This window comes from Etheostoma cragini, chromosome 11, assembly GCF_013103735.1.
Source record: "Etheostoma cragini isolate CJK2018 chromosome 11, CSU_Ecrag_1.0, whole genome shotgun sequence".
Classification (NCBI taxonomy): Eukaryota; Metazoa; Chordata; class Actinopteri; order Perciformes; family Percidae; genus Etheostoma; species Etheostoma cragini.
Genome location: NC_048417.1, coordinates 18,928,175 through 18,943,267, shown reverse-complemented (window position 1 = coordinate 18,943,267; position 15,093 = coordinate 18,928,175). Strand labels below are relative to the sequence as shown.

At 41.2% G+C, this 15,093-nt stretch overlaps 1 protein-coding gene across 7 annotated transcripts in view; it reads right to left on the bottom strand.

The window, feature by feature from the left end:
* The window catches only part of epha3 (eph receptor A3), a 96,824-nt gene extending 83,303 nt beyond the window's left edge, over positions 1–13,521 (bottom strand). For 4 of the 7 annotated variants that reach the window (XM_034885109.1, XM_034885104.1, XM_034885105.1 and 1 more), the window contains exons 1-2: positions 13,337–13,515; positions 5,335–5,399 (exon numbers count right to left, since the gene is read on the bottom strand). In XM_034885109.1, coding sequence (XP_034741000.1) covers positions 5,335–5,399; positions 13,337–13,430 — 159 coding nt within the window. In that variant the 5' untranslated portion in view covers positions 13,431–13,515. Of the gene's footprint in view, positions 1–5,334; positions 5,400–13,336 lie in introns of all 7 variants that reach the window. The other 3 variants (XM_034885106.1, XM_034885107.1, XM_034885110.1) reach the window with 1 other exon arrangement.
* Between the last annotated feature and the right edge of the window lie 1,572 nt (positions 13,522–15,093).

Below are 15,093 nucleotides of genomic sequence, written 5' to 3'. Positions count from 1 at the left end.
CTGTTCAGGCAAATGTGCAACCCTCCTCCCCCCTCCTTCCCAACAGTCAGGTTCTACGTTTGGTCTCACATGTACAATAAATCTTAGCATTCTATCTGCAACATAGTCTTTCCTGATTGAATATCTCTTTGTGGCATTTTAGCATAAAGCCTGATTATCATTTTCATGGTTATGTTTAGGCATTTAAAGCACTATGATGTCTTGTTTCCATATTCCATGATAACTTGTTTCTACATTCTCCCTAAACCACAATATTTTCCCAACATTAACCAAAGTGTTTCTGAACTTGTGTAACTCAGGATGCAAACCCTGGTCTCTGGTGCCAAAGTCTTGCACTTTGTTTGTTTTCCATTACCCTAAAAGCACGCTACACTGGCAAAATTACTGAACATACACATCTATATACTGGGTGAGCAAGTGTGTGTTTGTGAACATTCACTTGCTGTCATATGTATGAGCATGTTGTGTGCATCTGTGCATTTGTGTTTCTGTGTGTGTGTGTTTCTGTGTGTGTGTGTGTGTGTGTAATACTCTGTCTTTGTAAGCAGATGTCTGTGAGAGCTGCAGGATTTATGTCTTATCCCTTTATGTACTTTCATGCCCACCAATATGATGCACACAGAGATAAATCTAAAGCGACTGCGAGTGATTGCTCTCCACTTTTAAGCTGTCTTTGGGAGGGGTCTGAAGTTTTCTGTACACAAACAGTCTCACACACACACACACACACACAGATTCAAAATCAAACCCAGGTGTGTTTGTGTGTGTGTGCATGTGCGTGTGTGCGTGTGTGTGTGTGTCAGTCAGTCTGTATGTACGCTTAAATGTTGCTTTCAGGCTTTCCATATCCTATTCCAAAGAAGATTACTTGCTTGACTTAAGCAAGTCTCTGCCAAAGTAAATGAGACCTCCGCTTGATGTGAGCATCCCACTCTGGAGGATAGCATCTATTACATGGAGATATCCTCTTCCCCATCCCCAAACATTGCATCATGACAACCTTGAATCACTTCCCCGTGTTTGTTAACTTAAGCTTGTTTTGTGTCCTTCGCTTAACAAGGAGGAAGAGGGAGTGAAATAAACAGAGTTATAGAATATTCTGGGCATGTTCTTTCAAAATTGTTACCACAACTACCTTTCGGAGGCAACTCCCACTGTGAACTGTTGGAACTGTTTGTAAGTCAACCAGGATAAATAAAGGTCTCAAGTGAGCAGCAACCCCCTTGTTTCTCTCCATGGGGGAGTAACTCCTCTCTCTCTCTGTCCTCTAATTGATATATAACAACACTAGGACCCTACACCAGTCCTTGTGACCTCTGACCCCGACCCCTGATGGTCCCAGTTGGGGCACAGTTTGATGTGATCCCGCTCCTGGTTTCTCTGATCTGTGCTGTAGGTAGGTGAAGCAGCTAAAGGGACAGTGAAATGGAGTGTGGTAACCTGATCTGCTAATGACATCTACAACTACGGCAACAGGCACGTCTCAGAATCAGCGAGTCAGCACACCAGTTCACCCACTTCAAAGAAATCCAGGTCAATGGGAGTTAATGGACCTGTTTATGGATCAGTATAGGGTAACAATGCATTTAAGACTAGTTGTGATTAAGGAAGATTGAGAATGAGCGCCAGGCCGAAAAACGGCCCTTAGCTGTAATATACTCACAACAAACTACAACCTGTCGGGAGCTGTTGCTTAACTAACATAAAAGATTTGAGTTTTTAGATTTTAGTCCTTTTTGGACGTGGAATTACTAAATGGGGCTTTATAATAAAAATATTGGGAAAAGCAGAAAACAACATATAAAGTGTGTTTACAACTGTCCATTTTACCTCTGCAGCTGGAGTGGTTAAATGTAAAAATCTAGAGCGCCCAGAGCAAGAGCCGTTGAGCTCCATTGAGGGCAGTGGGGTCACAGACACGACAACTGCAGCATATCAGTCAGAGGACATTTCATCAGCCACTCTTACCAAAGGGAAACCTAAATACACACTTCATATCTTCTCGTGGTTTTGGAAGAGCTCAAAGCCTTACCCTTACGTTATGTTATGCATTGCTCAGGGATACATTGGCAACAATTGCTGAAGGATGCTGGAAACAAGGAATTTTCAACCAATTCCGAAGAACCGTGACTGCAATACATTCATAGTACTGCAATGGTTACATTGGGAGGACATTTTGTTGTTTTTTTTGTGTTTTTTATTTATGCTCAGGTCTAATGCATTTCTTGTGCTAAAGTGTATATCTGAATATGTTGCCACGCTGTATACTGCTGTCAGTCAGAGAGTTAGCATCAGCTGGTCTTACAATAAAGAAAATAACTAACAAACTTTATATTTCATCCTCTTCCACCTCCTCTCTGGTGCCTATGCCCTCCCTACTAATCCTTGTTTATGGATGGGCTTTTGTCTGTACTCTCTCTCTTTCTGGGCGACAGGGGAGCAATTTATGCTGGTCAGCTGATTTCACAGATGGGGTGGCAGCAGGGCATGGGGGGGCTTTAAGAGTCATTGGCTGACTAAAGAAGTTGAAAAAGCAGTCTGTACTTTGACAGCAAAAATAAAAAAAAGAAAGCTGGCTGACTGAAGTGGTGGACCTCGTCCAGAACATAGAAAGACATGCCATTATAGTGTGCATGGCCCCTCACCGCCCTCCACGTCCAGACCTGAGAATTAGTATGTGAGATGTGAATGTCTGCGTGTGTTAAGTATTTCTCATGAGTTCACACATTGTGACTGCCGGCTTTTTTTTCAATAGATGTCAAGTTGTATACAAAGCTCAGTCAATGCCATTGTGACTGCTTTTATGAAAGATCTACAATCCTGTGGAGAGTAGGAGCCCAACATGTATACAAGCAGGACATTTCCCTGCACATACAATACAAGTTCTACATTATTTTCCTTTTTTATTCTTGGGATTGTGAATAAGCAGTCCCATTCACTTCATCATAATGATGTGTTTTATAACTTATGGCACACACTTGTTTTATAAGTGTAAATATACAAAACATTGTCAAATAAGTAGATGAGCAAATACATAAGTTTCTATTCTTCTTCTACATTTAATATTTAAAATATTTAGTATTTCAAATTTCACAGTGTAAATAATCACTAGCTAAGCAAAAACAAACACAACAGGCGTGGCGAAAAACAGAAATTCAGTTGTATTCCTCTGTTGGTTCCTATGAAAAATGGACTTCACTTTGTATATGCCCAATAATTCAATTTTGTATTCACAGTCAGTGTCTGGGGTGTTGGTTTGTTGCTGAAGAATGCTATGAAAGCATGCAAGAATGTAATCTTTAACACTCTTTAGTCTTGTGAAGGACTAAGCCCCCTGGACACTGCTCAGCAATCAGCCTGCCTCCCAGACAGATAACAGTATATCTGGATCACACACACTCTACACAAAAACACACACGCGCACACACACACACACACACACACACACACACACACACACACACACACTTGTCTGTCTAGTTGCAGGCTCTGGAGCAAACATCTTGTGGAGGCTAAGCTCTTAATTTGTTCTGACCGGAGCACGGTGTGTCTCGGTAGGCCAATAGCCACGGCCTCTCCATCAATGTGAATAGTGTTTGTGTGTGTTTGTGTGTGTGTGTGTGCGTGCATGTGTGTGAGAGTGAGGGCTCAGTGCCACTGCCACATTATGAGAAATCATTTGTGAGCAGCACTCTCCCAGGGCAGGCTGCTTATCGGAGCGCAGTCAGTGGATGACGTGAGTAATTACAGATGATTCACCTTGAGGACTTGATCATCAGCAATATCTCTCTCTCTCTCTCCCTCTCTCTCTCTCTCTGTCTCTCTCTCTCCGTCTTGCTCATCCTTTGCCGTCCTTGCTTCTCTCCTCTTCTCTCTCTTTCTGCCCCTCTCTCTTTGTTCATCCATTTTGCCTGTCTCTGTCTCTCCTTTCTTTTTGATCCCCTCTAACTCTCTGGAGTCATTCTCATGACATTGGCTTCCATTTCTGTATACTGTATAACCACCCGCTTTTCTTCTGAACTCGTTCAAAGCACATAACATGAAATAAAGCAGATCCCTCTGCATACTGCATAACTTCTTTCACACATTCCAATGTTCAATGCGGGATCAAGACCCTGACATCGGTGTGCATTTTCCTACACGTGAATAACTTCTATCAGCACAACATCAATCTCTCCTTGAAATGGGCACGCAATTGTTCTGTAGCCTGCAATTGTCTTTAGACCAAACGCTTGCTGTGCTTTTTCCTTCGGGTCATTTTTTCATTGGGGTTTAACCTCATGAAGAAACCGAGCGTTTTGACCGAGCCGGCACTGTATATGGCCGAAGGAAACAAGGTTTGGCAGCTCCACAGAACAAATGACTGGATTACTTTAAGCAACTGCCAAGGAGTAATTCTAACACTTAATAAAGAAAAAAATTAGGAAGTGTGTGTGTGTGTGTGTGTGTGTGTGTGTTGGTGGGCCAGCCCCAAGGCCCAGTAGTCTAACTAGTTAGACAAATAAACACTGAGCAGGAGCCCACTGGAGGGACTTTGGTAGCGGAGAGAGGCTGATAGATGAGGCTGCAGAGATTTTTTTTTCACAAGTATGGAACTATGTTACTGCAACATTGCGGGTTTTTTTTGTTTGTTTAATGAAAGCTGTACAATCCTTACATGTACTAATATGTTTTTGTTGTGGAAGAAAAAGTTATAGAATCTTTCAGCACTAAAACACATCTCTACATGAGTGCTATACGTAGATTTTTGAACAACTTGAAACATGTGTTAAAAGTCTAGTAACTGTATTAAAGCATGTGTGACAGACGTAATGGTGTGTATTTAAGAAGAAATGGATTAACAAGTGAAATCTCAACAATGGAATTACAATGTGTACATGCAACAGCAGGTAACGCTATCTCTGGTTAATATTTACCAAAAAATGAGTAAGCCTATCAAAATTCTTGTGTGGATGATTTTGTGTCTACAACCTAAAATCCTTTAATGCTTTAATCTTTCTTTAAACACATGCACACTTAAATACACACAGCACCGCGCATACAAGCATTACATTTTCCCTTAAGTATCTTGACCATATGGCAAGCTCCGAATGCTTAACCTTTAACCTAAGAGACGGAGAATGGACAAAAAAAAACGTCTAAAGAAAAGTGGGTTAATCTGCACATGGCTCATTGGGTCAACATAACACAGTGAGAGCCACAGGAGTTGGAAAATCCTGATTTAATGTGGTGTGGGGTTGAATCCAACATCCAATTGATTTTGGTGGATGTGCCCCCATTACATAGGCATGTTAAGACACGGTGTGGGTAAATGTAGAGAAAGAGGTTACTCACCCCGTGCAATGGGTAGGAAATCCATCCCAACTCCCCTTGGCTTGCTTTAGAATCTAACAGGTTGACTGTGGTGAGGAAGAGAAAGAGAGGAAAAACAAAGAGAACATATGAGTGTCTAGGCCTTGTTAGCCCCAATTAGTTTCATCTAATCCTACCGGAGAGATCCCCAACCTCAACCACTCATCATGACTTTATTTGCTCAGCTGCCACTCACACGCACACACACACACACACACACACACACACACACACACACACACACACACACACACATGCTACATATCCTATGCTAACCAATGGTAAGAGCCGGCTTTCTTGTCTTGCCGTCTAAAGCAGCATGCAGGAGTTAGTCAGGCAAACTATAGATTCTGCACAAATATCCTGAAGATATATTGGACTAAACTCTTCATTTCAACATTTGAAAAAAACTAAAAAACAAGAAGCGTTTCATTTTCAAGTCTTATGCTTTTGATCCATGGAAAAACCCGTCCCACCACACCCGTAGTGATTGAACTGTCACCAGGTAAAGCACTGTATCAAATGTTAATTCAGAGGCAATCAGCAGTTCCTGATGTGGTCAGAATGTGACTGGCACTGAAAACAAAAAATAACTCCATTTAAAATAAATTCACATACAATGTTATGTTTGTCCTGCCAAGAATTGATTCACAAAAAACAGAAACCAGGATGCAGAGAGGGAAATCCGTGTCTAATAGATGGAATATGGCAAATCAGACAAGGAGCTCCATTTGCATGATGGTGCAAGTTAAGACTTTGGGATTCATATGGTGCCAAAGTAGCCACCATGTCAGGATTTGTGGTGGAGCAGAGAGCTATTTTGGTGTTGGATCTTTCTGGCAAACGCACTTTTTATATTGACCACGTCTTCAGAGTAAATCGGTCACGTCTATGCACACATAAACAGATAATGCTCAATCCACTCTACCACAAAGTGTCTTCCTTAAGCACAGAAGACATGAGCTTCAACGTTGTCTATTCTTAGTATGTACCAATGGCTGTGGTGTGAATTATTGGCATTGAATACAACTGTCAGTATGGACCATGACATATGGAGTAAGGAATGTGAAGGCAGCCTTGTGCTGTATGGATTCTCCACTTCAATGGGCAAACTATCACTACATTTTGGCACCAGATTTTATTTGGGTTCAATCTTGAAACAATAACTACAGCTTGTGAATACTTGCACTTTGATTAGAATAGCGGGAAGCAACTGTCCATGTGGCTTCAATAAAACTAACGACAATAAGTTGTCTATATTCATTTAAATTAATTACCTTTTCAGTAAAATTGTTATTCTCTTTCATTCTGTTTCCCAAACAGAGAATATGAACAAGCTTTAATTTTTTATTTGTAGTGTAAAGAAGAAACAAACTGAAAAACTAAGTGGGCAAAAGTGTGATAAATGGTGATACAACCATGGTTGTCGTCATTCTTGTTTGTGCATGTTTTAAGAAAGATTTTTAGTGTTGTTTGTCTTTTTTTAGTACTGAGCATTCTAAAAGGGGCTTTTCAAAGTTGTTGGGGACAACATTTTAAAAGTGATTCTAAAGTAAATGAGTTATGTTTACAGATTGCATAACTCATTTTATGCAATTTTGACGTATCCAAAAAAAGATCACAGATTTATACAGTATGTATTAAGATTTATATGTCGCTGCCATTGCTAACCTGCACACTAAGTGACCTGCATCTAGTGCAAACAGATGGTAAAACAATAATGTCCCACCATTCCAATGGTCTCGCCCTAAAGTTTGAACCTGAAACTGACTCAGCCTCTTCCTCATCCTGCTGAGAGCAAATCAGTCCACAGCTCAACACACATAAACAAGTGTACACACAGAGACACAAATATGTACCCAAGTGAGTGCACACATACACAACAAAGTGAAGAAGCAGTGTAGTCAGGCCCTCCAGCTGTAACTCTATTCACTCTGAAAATATGAGGACTACAATCTCCCTGTACGCTCCCATGCAAAGCTTTAATAAGCAAGAGTGTACACATCTCCCAAGACAGCCAAAGATAGTATTTGTGAGTCGTGAATGACTGCTGTGGCACAATTTTAGCCAAGAAAGATTTACCCCTCACAACTACATTTGCAGAGAAAAGTGATTTTGCTGCTCTTTGAATTAATTGTTGTTTCACACTAGAATAAAGGTTGGGATGGAAATCATCATTTTCTTCAGACAAGTCTGATAACTATCAGCCAGCATGGCAAAAAAAGAACACTGAAAGGGAAAGCGCAGAAAGGAACAAACACATCTACACACACACACACACACACACACACACAGACAGAGAAGAGACGTATTTTCAAATTCCAGGCTAAAAAATCTACTAAATTGAGGCTCACCTGAGCTGCAGCCATGCTAAGCCACTCAGCCAGTTGAGTGGCAGTAGACACATTCCTATTAGAGTCTAATGAAGCTATCTGTTCATGTCAGATAATAGCAGCTCAGCATTCAGGGCCATTGCTTCCAATTTACATTTCTCAACGAGCCGAGCCCACCACTCAAATTGAGCCGAGCTGGGGAATTTGAGAGCAGAAAATTAGACGGCAGTCATATCACAGGAAGAAATAGCCCCCTCCAGCTGCACTAGGGCTGGGGAAATCAGCACCCACACACACACACTGCCATGCATAAGCACAAGCACAGTGCATATAGTTACAAAAACACAAAATCACACTAAAATATGTCCCCCTTTTGAAAAACTAGAGGAGTAAACACACAATGTAAAACATGTAGCTATTTGTACTAAAATGTACCATATAGATGAACACGTAGCCACCCTCAAAATAAAAGCATTTACAGATCCACTTATACACACACACACAAACACACACATGCATACACTCGTTCAGATTCTCACCAAAACATGCACAAATTCTTGCAAATGTGTACTCAAAGCGGACACAAAATATGAGCATACACAAACATTTGCTGACAATCGCTCCCTCCCTCCCACACACAAACACACACACACACACACACACACACACACAGTCGGTTGGCAAACTAGCGTCAGCCAAGCATATAGCCCCTGCCCCGTCAGGGAGTGTCTCTGAACGGGAACTAGGAGTATTAATAGCAAACTGAGCCAGCCTGTCTGGGAGGGAGCATAACATCACACGGGGTTGAAACAGGTGAATCAATATATAAACACATACCTATAGGCCAACATTAAACACCCACACACATAAACTGACCCTGACCAAGCGGAAGTATGAGAAGACCCTATCACGCCACAGGCAACCAGAGTGCCCTGCGAGGTTTCACAAACTGACGGGACTGCATGAATGGGGGTGTGGGAGTGGGTGTATTGTATCACCCCGGCAGAAATTCTAATGAGCACCTTGCAAATACAATTAGAGACTTGTCACACAGCAGTGTAATTCTCCCTGTCTTTAACTTGCTAGTGACCTACTATCGCTTGGCATAGCAGATGTTGAAATATTAACATGAAACATTGGAGCAAAGACGTACAGGGTTATTTTGATGTCTATGTTCTCATCATTTAACAGCTAAGTTAACCATGACTCTCTAGCAAAAACTTGAACTCAATAGTCCCTCACTTCTGGTAAAATATGATGATATATAAAACTAATTTGCTACGCGGAAAGGTAATCTCAGACACTATTAAAATGTCTGATAAGAGCAGGAAGAAGAAGAAGCTGTCGCTGGTCTAGAATCAACACATGGCTTTGATCAGTAAAGCGGAGATCCTTCCATCTGGACTAAGTCACTCCACTCAGAATAGAAAAGAACAGAATAGAATAGGAAAGTAGCATGCACATGTTCTTCTAATACCTCCAATCTAGTTGTGAACAAAGTGGAAAGGGCTTTGTCTTTGCAGCTTGGCTCTGGGCATCTGAAGGTTGGCAGGCCGCAGTGCAGGCAAAGCAAGGCGACTTGTGTCTGTGTTAAAGGGTGAAGTGTTCACCTCCCATTATGAATTATTCAAGTGCAAAGTCGCTCTGTCTGATGTTGCTGCTGCTTGCCCAACCCCTCTGCCCCCATTCCCCTCTTTCTTTCTTTCTTTCTTTCATTCTTTCTTTCTTATACCCTTACCTTGTGCTTATATACCTTGTGACTACACACATTGACTTAAACACACATAAATGCACAGACAGCACTCCTGCACACATAGGCTAATTTATTACATCCCTACATATGCAAACTGATGCACAGAAACAAACACACAAACCATATTGTTGTATCTACATCTGAAGCTTAAAACACATGATGTCAACATGAAGATGGCACTCTCCATCCACAGTTCAATCTCTGACCAACACATATATAGGCCAAACGTATATGTAGAGAAACAGGGTTTATTTTTAAAGAAGGGGCATGTATAAGCACATTTATAGCACCTCTGAAAGGTACCATCGCTCACAAACGCCCATCGGTCCCAGCGGGACTGCTGCGCCGGGCTCGCGGGGCCAAGCCTCCCTACCGCCGGATAAAAATACCCGAGGCCTCCCGACGCCCCGCAACGGGCCAACATCACACCACGTACGCGCTCAAAGGGATACGCCGCACCACATCAAAAGCAACTAACAACTTTATTTATTTATTTTTCGATTAAATATGGGGGGGAAATATTTTCTAACAATATCTCATATGGCTTTACGCCCAAAGTTTGCTTGAATGTGCGCCACTAGATGCTTGTCTCAGGGATTTCCTCTGTCTTCCTCCACTTTGCCCCAAAGTTTTATACAAGATCATTAGGACCGAATAAAAGCCACACAGTCTTGTTATTTTTTCTTTTGGGTGGAGGCACGGTGAAGAAATGGAACAGTGGATTACAAGAAATAGGACTAGAACTCTGGTGCCTTACAAAATGATGAGGAAAATAACAAATAATAAAACAATATTTATATCGTCCCGTCCAAAGTTTGAAAAACATTTTTTTCTTTAAGTTTTAGGCCTGTGTAAATTATTTATTTATTCCATTAATAAGAAAAGTCCCACAGAGTCTACACGTTGTCAAAATCAAGCCTTTATTTAATTCACTGATATAAACCACAACAACGTGTCAAATTAACAGCAGATCCTTTTCTGACCATCGATTTTTCTAACAGGCAACTTTGTTAATTTAAGAGTCCTTTTTGATAATTTGCTGCGCGTTTAGATGTGATCAGCAGCTGCCTGTCGGCATGGAAATTAAGGCTAGAATAACTTTATTCTTGACTCATTTGGTCACTGACCTGTAGGTTATATCATTTGGCACGTTTGTCATTGTGTCGATTTAAAAGCATGGCTATAATTTTAAAAAATGATTAAACAATGACTGGCCCGTTTAGCAACTTTAATGTGACTTTTACGAACCAGTGAGTGAATAAGTCTCAGATCTGCTCCACTAGTCAAAGTTTCAGCGTCCTCTGCTTTATTTTAATCCATGAGGAGAAATGTGGCTTCCCACTGAGTTTATAACTCTGTAATGTATTTATGTTCTTTGTTCCTTCAGCTCTGACAACCAGGCTGTTTAATATGACCTTAGATTGAGGCTGGACAGCGGAGCATGATCACATTCATAAAGCAAGACGATCCATTTGTGCCAACTATGGTAAACGTTTCAACCGACAAAAGACGCATCTCTCTACTGGTTCATCGTGTGTTTGTCCTGTTATTGGGTCAAATTTGCGGTTTAGCAGTCTGTATGAATTTATATACAATACGGAGACGAAGCGGCTCGATACTGACACTCTCTGGCAGATTGATGTCTTGGAAAGAGGAATTTAATTGGATATAGAGGTCTCTCTCTCCTTTTCCACTTTGTGCATACCACTTTTGACTTATCTCTTTATCTTTCCATCTCTATGTCTCTTTCTCCCACTCTCTCTCTCTCCCTCTCTCTCTCTCTCTCACACACACACACACACACACACTCTGACCAGCAGACTGCTGTATATTTTGTCAGAGGATGTGTATTTTATGTGGGTTTGTTTCTTTTTTCAGTGCTGAGGACGCCCCAGCTAAATATCAATCAGCTTTATACCTTATTAAACTATTTCAAACCTGACTATTTAACAGGTAAAAACACAAAACGACACAGTCACATTTCCAGATTTGAGCAATTTTCCAGATTTCCAACTCGTCCCCTCATGCTTCCATGTCAATAATCATATAAACTCCTGAGCAGGGCTGCGCTCTCTGCTTCACACATGACGTGGCGTATACAAAACGACACAATTTTAAACAAGGATTTCATTTTCTTTTTCTGTTGAATGAATAGCAAGTACAACAAACATTTTCGTTTGGAAGACAGATTTAGGTTTTCGGTTTAAACTCAGAAAATAACTTCAATTAATTAGACAAATAGTTTGAGAGGAAATGGAAATTCCACAAGCTTTAGTGGCCTGTGACGGTCAGCTGGAGTGGCAGGAGACCTCGTCCGCGTGGAACTCAACGCAAACAACACAATCTATGGTTTATTCGAGGTCAGAAGTGTGTTCTGGGGAACTTTCCGTTTAGAATGATTCTGATAGATATGAAGTCTGCTCTTTTGACCTATAGACTAACTCATGAGTTACTTTCCTCACAGTTCTCTGACATGGGCGGCAGAAGGATCAGGAAGTTAGATTTAATTACTTACACCTACTAAAGGCTCATTCAGGTTCATATAAGAACACGTAATTCCGATTTAAATGACTCAAACCTAATTAATATATTCTTCTATGTGAAGCTCCATTTCAGAATAACACAACTATCTCTATATTATATGCTCTATTCAAACACTGAGTATCTATTTTCTTTATTCCTTAACATTGATGACTGTTATTGTGAGTTCGGTCTTTTTAGACAACTGACCCAAAGCATTGCCCAAATGTAGTATCCCGTGCCTGTGCGCATTTTAACCCTTTAGAGAACTCACAGCACCTTCGGCACGCGCGTGCCTTTCTTTTCTACTTTGACCCTCTACAAAAAAAGACTTACACCATGAAAAGTGTTGACCACAGGGCGTAAAAGTCGCGATGCATTTCAAAGAAGAAGAAAAAATGTTAAAATAAGTAAATAAAATAGTTCAACAATTGTGCAAGTAAAGAAGGAGACTGCTCGCGTGCTTTCGCCGCAGTTTCACATGCTGGACGAAGCGGCTACAGAAAGTGGACCGCTCTGGCTTATTCTGCCGGGTTTCTAAATATCGCCACATGCTTAGAATGATTGGAGAAGTGGCCGGAAACGGCACTGGATAGGTGACATTAAGTCGTCCTTACATTACCGTATTTCCCAGGTTTAATGAAACGTCGGTTTTAATGTCAAACACAGTCCTTGCATGACTTACAATGGACGGTTTCTAAGATGCCCACAGCAGCCTACAAGTCAACTGTTTTGGATGGATTCAGGTCAGAGCCCTAAAAACAGACATCCGCGGTTTTACGCACAATGCGATTGTGCTCATCTTCGATTTAACCTATTGCCTTTAAATCGGTGTGACTGGAACTGGGGCGGACATCCCAAATGGATTCTTGGATAAAAAACGGATCAACATAAACCTTTTAAGGAAACACAGACACGCGGAGTTTTCCTGACATGTCTTCGCCCCGTAAGAACTCTGCGACGGGCTTTGGCGAGCTGTCTCGCCGTCGCTCCCATTCATCCATCCCCCCTTTAAACAACTATGAACCCCCCAGTTCGCGAGAATATCCCAAACTGGGCTGCACTGTCTGCCTTGCTTCAGACATACTTTCAAGATAGTTATTTAAATATTGTCTGTTAGGGAGCATGACTCTCCGTGATCCTCGGTGTCACTTCCACGCGCTTTGGCTCATCTTGTTGTTTTCACTATAATTTGGACAGTAGCAAGTACGCAGTGAGCGCACTGCAACTGCCAGCGATGGGCGCCGTAGCGCACCATTTGCAACAAACACATGCACACACACACACGCGCACAGACACACGTACACACACACACATATACACACACACACACACACACACACACTGACACTCTAATGTCCGCAGATAGTTCACGTACCTTCATTGGGGGGGTAGATGATGGGAAACGCAGGAATAACGCAGGACAATAAAAGAGGTAAAATGAAAAGGAGTGATCGCGGATTGCAATCCATGGCGGCGGATCAGAGGTACATAACTCCATGAAGCCACTGACTGATCTGAGAGAGTCTTCTCTCCACTCAGCTTTCTCCCTCTCTCTCTTGCTCCGTCTCCCTGTGGTTGGAGCAGTTTTCCGCTGGGTCCTACAGAGTCTGACAGGCAGCAAAAACACAGCGCTCAGGTTCACCACAGGTCACCTTACCACGGGCGTCTTCTTGACGTGGAAGACACATGCAGCGGCTATTCAGCATATTTTGCAGCCTGCGTCAATGCAAAACTGAAATTTGATTTACTAAAATTGAGAACCGGATCTAAGAGGAATATTAGGAATTAATCTGAGAACAAAATAGTATAACACCATAATGTTCCTGTGACCTGTAATTCAATCACATTTGCAAAAAATATTTCCAACGATTGTTTTTCTCTGCTTGATTCAGAGAGGAAATTTGTTAAAATAAAATATATAAACAGAAAATGTGGGCCCTACCTATTATCACACATATTATCAGTATTAGGCTTTATTTGACCCAATTACAATTAGAACGGATCAGTCAAGGATCCAACAATCATATACTTACAGACTAAATCATTTCTTTTTTCAAACAAGCCTGTGGGACAGTCAAAAGGAACCTCGTGTTTTAAGCAAAACAGCAAAAAGTGGCCTGTGATTTAGAAATTTACACAAGGAACGTCTTTTCTATTGTTTTTTTTAGAAAACCAATATTGACACTTGCTTTACATCAAGGAATTGGAACAGCCAACAGGATCCTGTCATCCAGATTTGACACAAAATCTTTAAAAAATCTGTACTGTTCCCATGTTACCAAAGTTTTACCGATCATCAACTGGAATGTCATATCTTGTATTTGGGTCTACTGTGTGCATTCTTAGGGCCATTAGGGGCCCCTCACATACTTGATCCGCACTGAAAGGCTGGGGTGGCAGTGTAATGTCAGGGCCCTCGCTGAGACGCCAGCTGTTGTGGTGGGGGGTTGGAGGCAGGAGTTTGGGAAGGCATCTGACGTATGGGAAAAGTTAGGACACAGCACATAAAAGCCAACAACACAGCTACACTTGGATTTGTAGAAACTGACTTTCTAATTTCCTGAATGTAGTTTGTAGTTCTGTGGGCTGCAGCGGGAGGTCCCACTCAGAGATAAAATGCACGTCTAAAGAAAATTCCCCTCGAATTGAATAAGACAAAATATTCCCTGTGATGAAAAACTAATTTATTGAGCGTATTTGAATGGTTGGTATTTTTCCAAATCTGAAAGAAACTGAGTGGGGTGCCAAAAATCCCAGTTTAACTAATGCTAATGTTATGCTGCCAATGAATGAACTTAATGAACTTCTTTTTTTTAGACAAACAATTATACAAAGCATTGCGACACGGTAGAAAACATTGCTAAATTTGTGGAAATGTGTCCAAGCCTATGCAAATTAGATGCTGCATTATGAAAACTGGCTAAATGTGTAGTGCATTACTTTTAAACACTGCTGCATTTTCAGGAAGAAAATCTTTTTTTGATTTTATTATTTGTCTTGCTCAGTGTTTTATGTATTTGGCAAAAGTTCTTTTAAAATTAACTGGGCCATTTTACAATGAATTTCTTGTAGATGTTTTAGAACAAATGACTTAACAGCAAATTCAGAGCACAGTCTTACTCTGAAAAATGT